Source organism: Clupea harengus, chromosome 9, assembly GCF_900700415.2.
Source record: "Clupea harengus chromosome 9, Ch_v2.0.2, whole genome shotgun sequence".
NCBI lineage: Eukaryota > Metazoa > Chordata > Actinopteri > Clupeiformes > Clupeidae > Clupea > Clupea harengus.
The window spans coordinates 11,586,809-11,603,250 of NC_045160.1; the positions used below are offsets into that span (position 1 = coordinate 11,586,809).

Here is a 16,442-nt window from a genome sequence, read left to right on the forward strand (position 1 = left end):
AACAGAGACACTTTTGTATGTTTGCGGTTTAGCAGAAAGGAAATAATGTATACATTGGTTTGCACAAATAACACATGCTTAATATGTACAGACCAAACACTATGTAGCCAGTGCCAGATTAACCATTGGGCAGACAAGACACGTGCCTTAGGGCCAGCCAAAATTCGGGCCACATACATTTTCGAAAATATTTTCACGGTGCGCTACTGTAACTGTACATTTTGTTTGACAATAATATGAGTTTCGCCATAATTGAGCGAGTTTAGTCAGTGTTGGTATTTTGAAGCCACCTTTGAATATGTAGTGTAATGTAGGTCTCCAGGTTATATTCATGTGGTATTGCCATAGACAGAAGCGGTATGCCTGTCTGGGGTAGGTAGTCCACTGTATAAAACGCCCCTCACAATTCATAAACTTTCAAATTAGAAAATGTAATAAATGTTGAGAACTTCAACGTATTATAATTTGTATGTAAGTATGTATTGTGATACAGTTTTATCAATGGACAGAAAGTTTATTTATATTTTTCACCTGACCACGAGATTCTGTAAATAGACACACTGATTAGCTGTTAAATTGCTAGGAACTTTTCATGCATTAAATGTATTGTTTAATTTGTCACCGACCTATTTGAATACACTGATTATTTTGTATTATGAATATCTTTGTATAGAATGCTGATGTGTAGCCTAATGTGCTGATAGGAAAATTGTAGATGTAAATATCGTCGGTTTCATGCCCTTTTACAAGTTACAAGTTACAAGTCTTTTATTGTCAGATGCACAGAATGACACAGGGTCAGACTGGGCACTGAAATTCTTAGGACAAGGCACCACACAACAACCTACCATAGCATAACATAGCAAACATAATATAACATAACATAACATGACATAAACTCTGTACAAGTACTCTGAACATAATTTACATGTAATAACATATAATAACTAAATACACAAGATAAATATACAATACAATATGCTAAAACATATACCAACCTATACATATAATACTAACATACCGGTATATACATATAACATATGATACACATATAGTAACATATAATAAACTAAACTACAGACAAATGGGAGTAGCAGGTAGTGCAATAATTCTGATAAATATGTATTTGTCGTGTAAGAGGCAGTATGTAAGTGTAAGTACAAGCAGTAATTTGAAAGTGACAGTGTATGTCTTTTGTGCATTTAAAGTGATTTGCTTCTAGAACTGGACTCAGTTCCGTAATTGAAGAGTTTGCAGTTGTAAAAGCATGCAAGGTTTAATTTAATCTAAGGTCTAGTAAACTGTAAAGCAAAGTGCCAAATCTGTGCTTGTTTTGTCATGCATACGTATGTTCATATACTGCAAATTGTATAGACTAAACTAGTTTGAAAGTAGTTTCTTTTCACATTAAATATTTGTCTTTTTTGTATTAAATATTTAGTTGAATCAGTTCATCTTTTGTCTGGGGTCCATTTCTCTAAAATTTCAAAATGTGACTTAGGGCCAGCCGAGGCTTAATCCGGCACTGACTGTAGCACAATAATGATTATACTGTGACTATTCTGCCATCTACAGGTCAGTCATGCTAACAAATCAGCTGCTAACACAAACAAAAGTTATTCCAGTACGCAATTTGTTTGTACGTTCACTTCCAGTGTGTCAGTTACGCACAAACCTGCAGGAAAGTAAAGGCCGTTTTATGGTTCTACGACTGAGTTACGGACGGACGGATTCAACAGGCTCACGAACATTTATGGTTCTCCGACGGTTGTGGGTGTTGTAAAGCATTTTTTTTAAAGATGGCAGTGGACCAAATTCCATAGATGGTCGTATTTGTACATGAAAGTTGTTTGTTTGACTTTTTTTTGCTTAGATTTTGTAAAAGTTACCAAGAAATAGACACTGTGCAATGTAAAAACCCCATTATTGTAAAAAAAAAATACATCTGAGGGGATTTGCGAGGTGCCTGAGGCAGCTATCTAAGGTTGGCATACTACTACCCACAAGGTAAACTGCAATGTATTGACGAATTGACAGAGTCGGATAGTTAAAAAAATTTGGGAGGTGCACGTCAGGCCACGGAGAGGTGCTCGGAGAGGGTTTGCAACGTCGGAGAGGGCTCTCCGTGTCTCTGTGTCTCCAAAAAACGGACAACCATAAATTGGCCTTAAGTAGAAATGCAGTCCAACATCCACCGCTAAGATATAAACAAACGAGCGAACTAATTTACTTGCCGTGCTGACTCATCAGGTGATTTTCTGCTAACTGAACTACTAAGAGATTGGCAGGGCAATCTGCTACGGTCACCGGCCTTTTTTTACACCTTCTGTTTGGCTGGATCTTCTGGGCTTTTAGAACTGTTCTTGATTTTGAAAAATTTTAACTACCAAGTGTAATCCTCGATCCGCTCAATAATTTAACGAGTTCTTCCTCCACCAAGTTTCAAGAAAATCAGTCAGATCGTTTTTAGCATTTTTAGCATACTGTACATGCTGACAAACAAACAAACAAACAAAAAACAAAACCATGAATAATTACCTTTACCTGTATTTGTATCCAGGGATGACCTTTTACATAAGCCTGGTACCACTGTGTTGATGTGTTTGCTGTTTAGAGTTACCTTTAAAAATATATTATAATACTTGATGAGTTACCGGAGGAGGAGTTCCACCCATTTATGTCACTCGCCATGTCGAACTGTTCCGCCCAATCTTCCCATTCCCTATCCTGACTTGAAAAGTTGTCAGGCATAAATGCAGTATTTACACAATTAAAAAGAAATTATGTAAAACTGTGAGGCTGTTCCGGTTGATGCACAAGCAATATAAGGAGTGATTCTGTAAAAATTACACACTTACACACAGCTTTTAACAGCCTTTTGTTACAATTTAAATTAAGTAGGAAATGGATTGATTCCACTTTTACATACATTCACTCAATTCAGTTAAATTCAGAAAGAAAAGGAGGAGAGAAGGGGAAGAGGGAATCAGAGGCAAGCCAGTGGATTCATACAAATATAAGAGGATAGCCTACATGCTGGATATGTACATGATATATACATGATTGATGAGTCCATGACACATAAAAGAAGGTATATGCATGTATACATGATACATACAGAATTACTATAAAAATGGATATGAAAATTGGGGGTGATCGCAAACCTGTATTAGGGTAAAGGAAGAAATTGGGATACAGCTCTGGTAACTTTAGGCACCCAATGAGAACGACAAGTAATATGGCCACATCACCAGTATCAATTACAGTACATTATGATATAGAGAGGGGTGAATAGGTAAGAGGAGAGGGAGAGGTTGCCCTGTATGATCATTTTTTTTATTTTAGCTACGGTTGATGGGGTTGGATAATGGACATCTGTTATTGTGTGTGAACACATATCACCAGGCGCATATCACATTAGTATTATACCTGCATCGATTCATTTTGTCCAAACTGTTATTTCAGGTTTCCTTTAAAAGGTTACTACTCTTCAGCAATCCAAACATGTTAGCCAGCTACCTCTCTAGGAAGATAAGGTATCATAATTATACACAATTTATGATAAGATTATGTTTACTGTTGTGGAATATATTGCTTTCTGTTGGTAAGAAGAGCATTTTGTTTGTGATCCTGCAGGAAGAACTTGATGAAGTTGTAAGGACATGGAATTCACACAAACCCAGAATGTATCTGAAGGTCGTCCAGTCTTGTTGTGTACAGTCCCTCAGATGTTTGGTGCAGAGGACAGACGGTAACTGAGTGACCAAGAAGAGGTGGATCTACCTATGGAAGGGGGAGTGTACACCCAAGGGTCAATTACCTTGTGCTGAAACTGTGTTTGAGCTATCTGTATTGCTGATGCAAGAAAATGGATGGACTCTCCAAAATATGCATCTGATGCTGCTGAACTTTACACATGGCTTAGAAAATAGCAAAACTTTTGAAGATGGTTCACTTGTCCCCACTTTTAAAAAAAAAAAGAGATGGAGTACCAATTGCTTTAAGTATTATTTATTTTTTATTTTAAGAACAAAGCAAAGTTTGAGGAGGGGAAAGTATTCTCTCTAGGAACCGTGCTTCCTTTGGCTATACCACCCAAACCTTGAGAGACTGTATCTGGGTGCATTTATTCACACTCAAGTCACTGTGTGACATAACATCCCACAAGGCGAGGTGATACACAAATATTCAACAATTTCTATCCACAAATACAGACAAGGACAGACAGTACAGCGAGTGGCGTGGCATTAACATTTGCATGCCTTTACCCACTACAACCCAAGTGGTTATGGTTGAAGTGTAGCCATGAATGGAAATATTTTGTCTTCCGTGCATTAGACATATAGCAGGATGATCACAAGGAAGGTTAGGAGATCATTATGACAATATTCTTAACGCTTTACATTCATGCCTAGAAGAGTATCCAGTAGCTATTTCCATTTAATGCTCATAGTTGAGTTAAATGGTTAAATAAGAGTGGCACTATTATCTGCATAGCTTTACCGATAAAGCGAAAAATATTCTGTTTGTTGAGTTCTGTCAGGATGACCATCAGGTTGACGCTTTGATGCAAGGGCGTAGGTTTGCATATGGTCCATAGGGACTAGTCACAACCAAAGTTTGGGAAAGACACAATTGTCCCCACCAATATTTTGTTAATTTGAATTGCCTGTTAGAAAAAAATATTTTGCACATTATATTTGCAAAAATACATTTCCAAGTTTTCCAATGCGCCCTTGAGTCTGAGAGACCAGATGCTGTCATTTAATTGGTTGAAAAGGCTCACGTTCTCAGCACGTGAAAGCAGAGCTCAATCAATCAATTTATTTATTTGATCAAAGGGGACAGTGCACATTCATGAACATTAAAATGTAAATGCACCCAATTATAGCCAAGAGGGTAGTTTCCATTGGCAGCCCCCCTGCCAGAGTGAAAAAAGGCTATACAACCTTAAAAAAAAGGCTGTAGCTGTCGCTGAAATACACGCATATTTTCTTTCTTTATTTATTAAAATATGTTTGTGTTTGTTTATTTGTTTGTGTGCTTGTGCATATCAAATTGTATTTTATTATTTGCTGATGTGGAATTTTGGTATTACATGGTAAGGACAACTACTGATGAATAAGTGAATTGAGTCAAATAGGCTACCATAGTCATGTGATGCACTTAGGTAATAGCAGGGAAAATGTAAGTTTTGTTCTTTTGTAGCTAAGATGTGCACGAAGAAGGATGTGTGTGAGAACGAAGAGATTTAGCTACCCTGAACTTTCTGGTTGGAGGGCGCACACGGTATGGTTTTGTATGTCTTATTTGATTAGTTATGTTAAAAGTGTTAAAAGATCATTCGTTAATTCATAATATCATGGAAAGACTCATTTACGTGACATATGCTGATGTTAGAATGTGATACATTTTATTTCAGTTTTTTACGGTGGTTTGGAGTATGAAAGCAACTAAAAACTCATCAACCATCAGTTGGAGCATGGTTCATCATTAACCAGGAGGAGAAAATTTTAGGAACAGCTACAAAGACATTAAAGTATATATCAAACATAACATTGACAATATATCAAAAATAAACTAAAATCCCAATATACAAGCTCCACTTAGTCCTTAACCATGGGTAGAAGGGAAAGAACAAAGTGGTAAACAAAAATAATTCTACGGCTTACCCACTAATGATCACATTTTTGGTTATTTATCAACCATGTTTAGAGAATTCTTTTAAAGCAGTTAAATGAGGTTGATTCTCTAATGCTCTGTGGGAGATGGTTCCATTCCCGGGCTGACTTAACTGGAAGACCGACTGTCCAAATACACTTTTTTTTAAAGGAATTTCACAGTCTCCTCTTGCTGCCCCTCTAGAAGCACTGGTTGCTGCTGTTCTAAACATGACTAGGCTGCATAGTGGTGGGGGGGCCAGGTTAAACCGGATTTTGAACATTAAACAGCAGTTCTTTAATGTGATCAGGTTGTCCCAACTTAAAAGTCTGTACTTATGGGGGACTGAACAGTGATGGTGTGATTTTAGGTCTTTTGAGAGCCTGTTTGTAAAGAGACATGACTGGTTTAAGGGTAGTGGAGTTGGCAGTAGACCAGGTGGGAAAGCAGTAGTTAATGTGAGATAAAATCAGCGAGAACATGTCAATTTTAGCAGCCTCGGTGGACATTTGATTTCTAAGATGCCTAAAGTTGGACAAGGTGAATTTAACATTTTTGCATATTTTTTAACATGTTTTTTAAAAGTAAGTTGATTATCAATCAAGATACCAAGATTTGTATTCCTTTACAATCTTGATTCTTTGATCAGAAATAAAAACATTGGGTTCAGTGTGAGACTTGCTGGTTTTAGAAAAAAACATAGCAACGGTTTTGGAAGTGTTAAGCTGAAGACAACATTTGTTTGACCAGTCAGACACATCAACCATGACCTTTGTAAGCCTAGCAGCGACCTCTACGTTATTCTTACCCCACCCAAAGATCACAGTGTCGTCTGCGTCAGAACCTCACAGTCTTGGCATACGGATAGTAAATCGTTAATATAAAGACTGAAAAGAAGTGGACCCAGGATTGAACCATGGGGAACACCTGTAGACAGATTTTTGAAGTCGGATAATACATTGTTTATTTTAACACACTGAGTTCGAGTTGATAAGTATGATTTGAACCTGCAGTTGGATGCAGAAGAAGAAAAGTTAAACTGATCAAACTTAGACTGAAGTATGTTGTGGTTGACCGTGTCAAGCGCTTTCCGGAGATCTAGAAATACTGCACCCACAACTCCTCCATAAGGGACTTGACCCTTTCAATAAAATAGACCGTTGCAGTCTCGGTGGAGTGATTTGATCTAAAACCATGCTGCATGGGGTGTAAAAGCTGATTAGAGTTAAGATGATAAATGAGTTGCTCTACTGCTAATTTTTCCAAAACTTTGGACATTATGGGAAGTATACTAATAGGTCTGTAATTAGCTGCTGAGTGAGGATCACCATTTTTAAAGATAGGAACTATAACTGCAGGTTTCCAGTGTTCTGGAAAACACCCATGTTCTTGAGAGAATGACAGGTTAGCAATATGGGTAGTAGGCTTTTTTAACAACAGGCAAAGGTCTTTAACCATGGCAGAGTCCATTTCAAAGATGTCCTTTGACTCTTTGGGTTTGAATGATTCGATGATGTTCTCTACTTGTTCTTCAGATACCCTTTCGAGGTTTAATATAGGCACAGTTGGATTATGAGAAATGCCACCATACTGCTGGTGTGAAGGGAAACTGTTGGCAACAGCAGCCACAGAATCCACAAAATACTCATTTAGCATTTCCGCCACCATGGGCGGATCATGTGAAAGACTGTCATTGACCCTGAGTTCTATCTGTTTTCTAACATTGTTTTGTCCAATTAATTTCTTTATTTGTTGCCATATTTGTTTAGAGTCTCCTTTAGAATTTACGATTATTTCAAGGAAATAATTAGCCTTGGCTTTTCTAAGTTCTCTTTTCACCTTGTTTCTTAATGCTGTAAAAATGTGCCTATCAGTTATCTGTTTGGACTTCAGGGATGTTTTAAGGGATCGATCCCTTTCTCTCATCCTTTGTATAACATTTTCATATATCCATGGCAGAGAACTCCTTTTGTGTTTCTTTCTTTACTCCTTTGAGAAATCTTTGATCGTCTTTGATCGAAGCATTGGCTAGTAAAGCTCACATCATTTGAATCAAGTATCTCATTCCAACTAATCTTCTGGATCAAATCAAATCAAACTTTATTTGTATGGCGCATTTCATACAAGGAGGTAACACAATGCGCCTCACAGTAGGAAAGAAAGGGGGGGGGGGGGGGGGGGGGGGGGGGTTACAAACACTTGTAAAAAAACACACAGATTTTCCAGAGATAAATAAACAGGCAATGACGTACTAACCATACTTGCACCGTAAAGGACTGTTCAGCACGGTTATCGTCAAGCTAAGAGACAGCTGCTGGGTTCAAAAAATCTATTCTAAAACTGGATAGCATTCTTGAAATCTTCCTTTTTGTTTTTTTTGGTATCCTCATGGAAGTTTGTGTCGGACCATTAATGGAACGCTTTACACCATTCACTTTTCTCGACATTAAGATCAAATTGTGATCAGACAGTCCAGTGATAAAATTATACGTTTTTGTTATTCTGTCTGGTCTGTTGCTAAAAATTAAATCTATCTGGTTGGATGAAGTATTAGTAATATGGGTTGGTCCATCAACCAGTTGAGTTAAATTAAAGCTGTCAGTAACCTGTTTAAGACATTTTCTTGAGGATTTATCTACCCAGTTTGCATTGATGTCGACACAGATTATTATCTCTTTGTTAGAATCACGTTGTTGTAATAGGTCTCTGAATTTATCATAAAAACGAACAGTTGCTGAGGGGGGCCGGTATATTACAATTAGGGTGAAAGACATTTCTGGAGACAGAACCATATTAAGACCCAGACACTCCAAATTACAGTTTTTTAAATAATATTTCATCGCAGATAATTCAATCATTTACATAACACAAAACACCAACACCTTTACCATGTTTTCGATCATTTCTAAAAATGCTGAAACCAGGCACAGTTATGGCTGCATGGGGTACATTTTCATGTAACCATAATTCCGACATCGCTAAATAATCGATATTTGACTCGTGTAAGAGATGCTGAACTTGTTCACATTTAGAGATAATACTTCTAATGTTTATATGACCACCTAAGAGTCTTTTGGGTTTGCTCCTAGCATCCCAAATAAGTTTAGAGTCATTGACAGTTTTAAATATATTCCATTTGCGTTGCTTGATTATAGCTCTATTTATGCGACTGTTAACTAATGTAGGCCTAGAACAGTGAACTGCGGGTTTATCAGTTTCATCGCATGATCCCACCGCTCCGGGAATGGCGTTGAGCAGCGAAAGTCGAGCTGCTTCAGTTTTCTGTCCATTGTCGCTCATAGATCTCCAGCGCTGACAGTCACTGCCACCCCAGGATCAGGATTCCTCTCTAGACTCCATGGCTCGACCGGTACGCAGACTGCCACCCGACCACTCTCTTCGCTCCCCACGGCTCTCCGATGACTCGCCAAACCAGCAGAAAGATCCACGTTAGTTGCAATGACAGAAAATTCAATACAGGTATTTCTGGCCACTGATCTTACCTGCACGGCGTGGCCGTCGTTCCCCATGACTACCGAGGGCAGGCAGGTTTTAAATCTCCTATTTTCTCCCTCCTTTCCATCACGATTGCGCCAGCTCTTCCCCGTCTGTGTTTCCTTTTCAGAGCTACGGCTCTGTTTCAATGTTACCCATGAATGTTATTATTCACACTGGTTATTTTGAGAATACATTTTGTAGGTAGTAAAAAGGAGCTATCAATTGGGATGCCCAAACATATGTTTGGGATATCCAAAAAAGGACAACAAAAATAAGTGATAATATTTGCAAAAAATGTGGAGAACGTTTTTTATTCATTTATTTATTAATATTTATTTTCAGTGCGGAATACTGTTTTGTATTTAAACTAAGGTTTTATTATTCTTATTGTGTTGAAATCAGTTCAAAGTTCCACAAGTTAGTACACAAATGTTAATATTTAACCATATAATAAAACCATATAATAACCATGTAATAAAAAGTTTTTTTTTAATATGGGGGGGCTGCTGGGCAGTGTCCCTACCAAAGCTGAAAGCACATCTACGACACCACAACCGCAAGCTGTACAATTACGGCTTGCTTGAATAAAATAGGCTTATCGTGATCAAATCGAAAGCGAATGTCAAACCTCACACTAGCTAAATCGCGCTGCAGACCTTCAGTGACTGCCTCGAAGCAGTCCCAGCATGGGGATGTCAACGTTTAAGAATATCTTTCTCTCTGCGTTTGTTTATAGAACTGCAAAGAATGACATTCCGAAAAGTACCAAAATTGGCATATTATACAGAGTTATTCAGCTGTGTATCATCGGATACCTAATCGGGTAAGCACATACCCGCAGTAGACTTACCTGCAGCGGTGATAGACGACGTTTGTGTTTAACATTTGTTTTTTGTTCTTTGGTGAAATGATAACACTATATATCTATTGATTTAAGAGTATTTCTTGGATGAGTTGTACTGATTTGTATCGGAGAGAGAAGATAATGGTTGTTCTCACCCATTCATTTTGGGTTTGTTCCAACACGAGGGCGTAGGTTTGTATATGGTCCATAGGGACTAGTCACGACCAAAGTTTGGGAAAGACACAATATTTTGTTAATTTGAATTGCCTGTTAGAAAAAAATATTTTGTACAATATATTTGCAAACTCATTCTTATTATTATCAACACTATGTTCGTCGTCAAGAAGAGTGAACAATACATTTCCAAGTGTTCCCATGCACCCTCGAGCCTGAGAGACAAGATGCTGTCATTTAATTGGTTGAAAAGGCTCACTTTCTCAGCACGGAAAGCAGAGCTACGGCTATGTTACCCATGAATGTTATCATTCACACTGGTTATTTTGAGAATAAATATTGTAGGTAGTCAAAAGGAGCTATCAATTGGGATGCCCAAACATATGTTTGGGATATTCAAAAAAGGACAACAAAAATAAGTGATGTTAATACTTGCAAAAAATGTGGAGAACGTTTTTTATTCATTTTTTTATTAATATTTATTTTCAGTGCAGAATAGTGTTTTGTATTTAAACTAAGGTTTTATCATTCTTATTTTGTTTAAATCAGTTCAAAGTTCCACAAGTTAGTACACAAATGTTAATATTTAACCATATAATAAAACCATATAATAACCATGTGTATGGCACTCTAGAAATGTGCTTATTGCGACAGTCCTACTGCTTTTTCATTAAGCTATAACCAGATGCCAGGACTCAGTTTCACAGAATTCTTTAGTTTAGCCTCTAGCTATGATGCATTATTTTAACCTTTCTATGTTAAACCCAATTCGTATTCCCTTTCATTCATAGTGGTTGGTTATAAGCTAATCAGAACTTAGATTATACATTTTATTTCAAAATACTAGTTTCCCACTTTAGAGCTAAGTATCCCAGAATTCCTCAAGACCGAGAGACGATGTAGATACGTTTCTGCTCAGCTTAAAACCATTAGTGTTTGGAGACTTAAACGTTTAGGTGGCCCAAATATTATACAGTAGTTAAGAATTGTATGTGCAGTATATTTGTTCTGTCTATATTAGTCTGAGTAATAATTGTTTTCATCGACGGTGAAGCTGTGTTTTCCCGACCAACGACAACAGTGTGGTCTTCGCCATAGTTAAAATCTGCTCGAAATCATTGCTAGTTGTGTGAGTCTGGACTGTGACGCTTTAGAAGACCCTGCTGCTCGTGAGTGTGCCGCGGGAGAATACCGGACGAGAGGACAACAAATATCGCAAAGCGAGGGTAGCCTACATCGCCTGCTGCACCCGTGGCTTGCCTTGACTGGACATCATTCTACTGCCTGGTTTGCGTTGGCGAGAGTTTCGCCATCTTCGGCGCGAGGTTGAGTGAGTACTCTGACTTTGAAAGTGAAACCAGTGAAGGATAGCGACACGGGACTGTGTAAAAGCAGCCTGCGCAAACTATTTGGTTAGCCTACTGACATGGTTCACTGCCTACTTTAGGATGTCACAATGTGCACCAATGTGACAACTGGGCACCAACGTATTTAGTATCCAAGCGCTTGGTTAGGATAAGAAGGTGTCATTCTGTTTTCATTTGAACTGTCACATATGGGTTACTTGTATATATTATTGCATACTGTTTTCATTTAAGAGACAAAGCTATATATAACTGAAAAGCTTGTGGTGTTTAAACAACGTTTAATTGTAAATTGTCAAGCATCTAGTATTCAATTCATTTTCATGAAGTGTATTAAAAAGGTTTGCACCAAATCTGATTTGATATGTGCATTTGATGTTTAATGAGCTGGACTATATATACATGTTTTTTGTGTGTTTCTGAATCCATATTCAACCCTCTACAAGTTAACAAACAAGGGAACACTAAATGTTGTTATGTTCAAAGTCCCTTACATGGTTGTAAAGTGCTTTAGTTAGTATAAGCTGCATCTGTCACTAATTTAGAACCGTAAACATTAATAATAGTTCTGGGGAGTTACATATTTTCTACCAGGAACACTGGTTAAGTAATTCTTCAGTGGAGGCAAATGATATGTGCATTTGATGTTTAATGAGCTGGACTATATATACATGTTTTTTTGTGTGTTTCTGAATCCATATTCAACTCTCTACAAGTTAACAAACAAGGGAACAGCTGCTGCTGGGCAGTGTCCCTACCAAAGCTGAAAGCCAACCTACGCCCTTGTTCCAACACCATGAACGGACTAACTGATAACGGATAAGTAACTGACTATTTTAGTAATATGAAGTGATCTTTCTTGGTGGTGGTATGAAGTGATATTTCTCGTTGTTGATTTATACATTTGTCGTCTTTTATCTTTTGCCTAGGTGGGTTTTTGTCATGGAGAAGGGCTATCAAGTACAAGAGGAGTCCATACAGAGCTCTGTAATCACCAAAGTGAAGGGAGTTGTACTAATCAATTCTAGCGACACAGGACTCAGTTTGTGGGGACCGGAGGACTATGTAATTCCACCTCATGTGAGTCCGGACGTATGGCAATGATGTAGTTCTTGCGAAATGTTATTAAACTTGCTTGCTCTATCTTATCATTTATTTATTTTTTATCTTTGAATGGTATCACAGGCCTAACATATATATATATATACATTAAAATATATATATTTTCTCTCCATTTTTGTCTTTGCAGGGTGAAGCTAATTTCTTCATCACAACCACTGTCACAAAAATACCCAATCAGACATTAGACAAATGTGCAGAAGTAAGTGCCTCTCTTACAGTGTTTACAGGCAGACACGTAGGGTGCTACACATATCAACATTCCCTGTATATCTCTCTGAATTACATTATTATTGAATTCTAAATATTTGTGAAACATTTGGCATTTTGCACTAAATTATAAGTATGATTCTCCTTGTGTCAAACTTTGGGTTCTGAAATTTCTCATAACACAAAATGGTTAACCAGTACCAGCAACCACTGATTCTTCTTCTTCTTCGTCGTCGTCGTCGTCGTCTTCTTCAACCACTACGATGTAAAAAAGTGAAAATCCCTCTCTTGAGCCAGTTTTGTCCGTTCTGGGCTACTGTAGAAAACATGGTGGCACAACGTGGAATATGATCTGCCCCACATATAGATATGAAGGGCTTGTTCTAAGCTAACGAAAACACAGCAATTCGTAATTTGAATGATTATACACATTTAAAAAGACAATGGGCCTCATTCTCGAACATTTCTTTCTCACAAGTTTCTTCTGAAATGTTTCTTACGGGCGTAAGAAAAAGACATCCGACAAATTCATGAACGCTTGAAAATGTGTTCCCAGGCAGCAGAAGTGTTCTGAGCTGTGCTCCACCGGAAGAGTTTTCTTAAATTGAAAGCGCGTTCTCGTGCTCCTGAATTTGCATACATACACGCCCCGCCAGCTCCTTATAAGGGCACGCAACCGTAGTGACGTCTGCAGTCGTAGATGGACCGTTGCAGGATGTAGATGTGTCCATTCTATTCCACTATAGCTATATCAACGTGATTGAGTTTAGTGCTTATTTATTTATTCACTTACATTTGCAGTGTTCGTGTACATTCACATTTATATTTACTCATTTAGCAGACGCTTTTGTCCAAAGCGATGTAGGCTACAAGGGAAAGAAGAGCCAAGCTACGAGCAATAGAGACCTAGTGTAACAATAAATACTACTTTACATAAGAAATAGAAAAACGAAATAGAAAATAAAAACGAAGTGCAGGAATGTAACTGCTGTAAGTGCAAGTTAAGCACTAGTCGAAGTGCCAGTTAGGAAGGGAGGTGCTCTCTGAAGAGTTGGGTCTTCAAAAGCTTCTTAAAGGTAGAGAGAGATACAAATATTCTCGTAATTATTATTATTATAATTACTTTAATCCGAGGATGTCTGTAGAGTTGATGTGAACGCAATCACCAACGAGTTCTCACAAATTCATTAACACTTCTAACACGGAGAGTTTTCTTAAATGCGATTCCTCAAAAAACCACAAGATGGCATTTGAGAAAACTCTGGCCGAGTTACGACTGCTATTTCGAGTTCGGAAAGTCTTCTGAAGTTCAGAACAAATCCCAGATGAGAGAACTTTCATGAATGCCAAATGTTTTCCTAAATCCAATTCAGAAGAAATTCCTCTTAAATTCCTCTTAAATTCTTCTTAACTGCATTCGAGAATGAGGCCCAATCATATGTTCCTTTTCTGCTAATAGACCCCCTAAATCCAACACACTGCACCTTTAACACATACATAGCCCGTGCAAGAGGCGTTTTCTGACAAATGAAAACATATTGAATGTCCACTGAGGTAGTTACTAAACAAATATAATGATGTACTGGTGATGTCCACCTTTTCCCAGTGATTCAGCATCTGAGCCACTTTAAGCTCTTCAATAGCAGTCACACACCAACCTTTACACCTCATATGGCTAACCAGTAAAACCCTGACTGATTCAACTCTATCTACTTTTTTCTTTAAAATACTGCCCCACAGATTAAAATAGCTTCATGTTTGTTATCCTTTCAGAGCGATACGGTTCCAGATGGCCGCTGTAGTGACAATAATGGCTGCCCACGTGGAGAGCCAGTTAGCGCTGGTCATGGTATGACTAAGGAAGTACCATATTATGAGAGTGTAATTAGGCTGTTCTGTCATAATAAACAAGCCAAGTCACCATGGGGTGCTAACAGGAAAAATAGATGCTTTGCTTTTTACATAAACATGAAGTGAGTGATTGACCTTTAAGGAAGGTTTATTTGGCTGGATGTGATGGGGTGTAGTGTCATTTGTTGTGCTTTTACTCAATGTCCAGCTGCTTATTGTTTATGTGATAACAGCAAACGTGAAATAGCATACTATTTTCAACAGAATCATTATCTGCTTTGGTGAAAGTTTTTTTATTTACATGTGATATCTATACTTTAGGAATGAAGACTGGTCGGTGCTTGAAAAAGGACAGAAATGACACTGGGACATGTGAAATACATGGCTGGTGTCCAGTTGAAGAGAGTCAGAAATCCAAGTGAGACATTTTTTACTACAGCCACACGTACTTTCACTGAGGACTCATACATGTAGAAATATACATCACTGAACTTTTTTCTTTGTAAATAAGAGAAATAGATGGTCTGTAGACCTATTCACCAAGAGCTTCCATCAAACAATCCGGTTTACATGAAATTATTACTGTTGTAAAGCAGACTGTTTGTTCATGTCCATGAATAGGTGAATGCCATGGTTTGTTTCAGAAACGTACATGAGAGTAAAACTGTTTGTGGAAAAATCATCTCTCTTTTTTTCCTTTATGTCAGTGTGCTAGGGAAAGCTGAAAACTACCATCTATATCAAGAACTTCATCAGATTTCCAAGATTCAGCTTCTCAAAGTAAGTCAAAGGTCTAGTCAGTTCTGGGGAAAGAATGGATTAATGTGGTCTTGTTAGTGGCATGATGCAGTGGCTCAAAGCTACCCTCTCGATTCCAGATCAAACATCCATGAGACACAGGACATGAATTATTTAAAGAGGTGCAACTACGATGAGTTGGTTCATCCTTACTGTCCCATCTTCCGTCTGGGGGATATTATTAACAAAACTGGACACAGTTTTCAGGACATGACTCAAGCAGTGAGTATACATTTTGTATCAGTTTGACTAGTGTAATATGCAGTGATAAACTACTAAATACAGGTGGGAGGTAAAGGCCCCGTCACACCATGACGTTCTGGTCAACGTTCTCTGAACTTTCTAATCGTTCAATTTTGAGCGTTCTAGGGCGATGTGGACACATCTGGCGTGTTACTAACGAAATAATTGCGTAGGACTGACACATGACTAGCGTAGGACTGACGCATGAGGAGTGTGTAACACCGACCAAGTGACGTGTCACTGGTCCGCGACAAACGTGTGCTGACGTGTCACTCCAGCGCGACAAACGATAAGTCAACCTTAGAAGAGCGTGTTAAGAGTATAATTTACGTGTGAATAATGACAGAAAAGCGTTTTGCTGGCGTGTGGGTTTTATGGTCAAACGGGTATAAAACGCTGGAAAATCATAGTGGATTCAGTTGATCTGAACAGTGAAATTTCATGCCACCAAGACCACGAAAAGGTGTGAGGGGGGCTTCTGCTACCAGCGCTGCTGCAAGTAAGAAGATGATACATGCTGCTGAAAGTAAGAAGAATACAAAGCCTCTTTCACTAGCAATGTCTTCGGACGAAGATTTACTGTTATTATTACTGTGATTTACGAAATAACGGGCGTTATTCCTGGGGTTTTATGTTATTAAAATAAATGATTTAAATTTGACACTGAATTTGTGTTTCTC

The 16,442-nt window shown here is 38.0% G+C and overlaps 1 protein-coding gene across 1 annotated transcript; it reads left to right on the forward strand.

Moving 5' to 3' along the window:
- Positions 1–9,765: 9,765 nt before the first annotated feature.
- LOC116221736 (P2X purinoceptor 5-like) lies at positions 9,766–15,143 on the forward strand. The gene is made up of 5 exons (XM_042708626.1): positions 9,766–9,982; positions 12,471–12,621; positions 12,791–12,862; positions 14,644–14,719; positions 15,043–15,143. Exons 1-5 carry the CDS (start codon positions 9,846–9,848, stop codon positions 15,141–15,143), a joined length of 537 nt encoding a protein of 178 aa, XP_042564560.1. The 5' UTR covers positions 9,766–9,845.
- Positions 15,144–16,442: the final 1,299 nt, after the last annotated feature.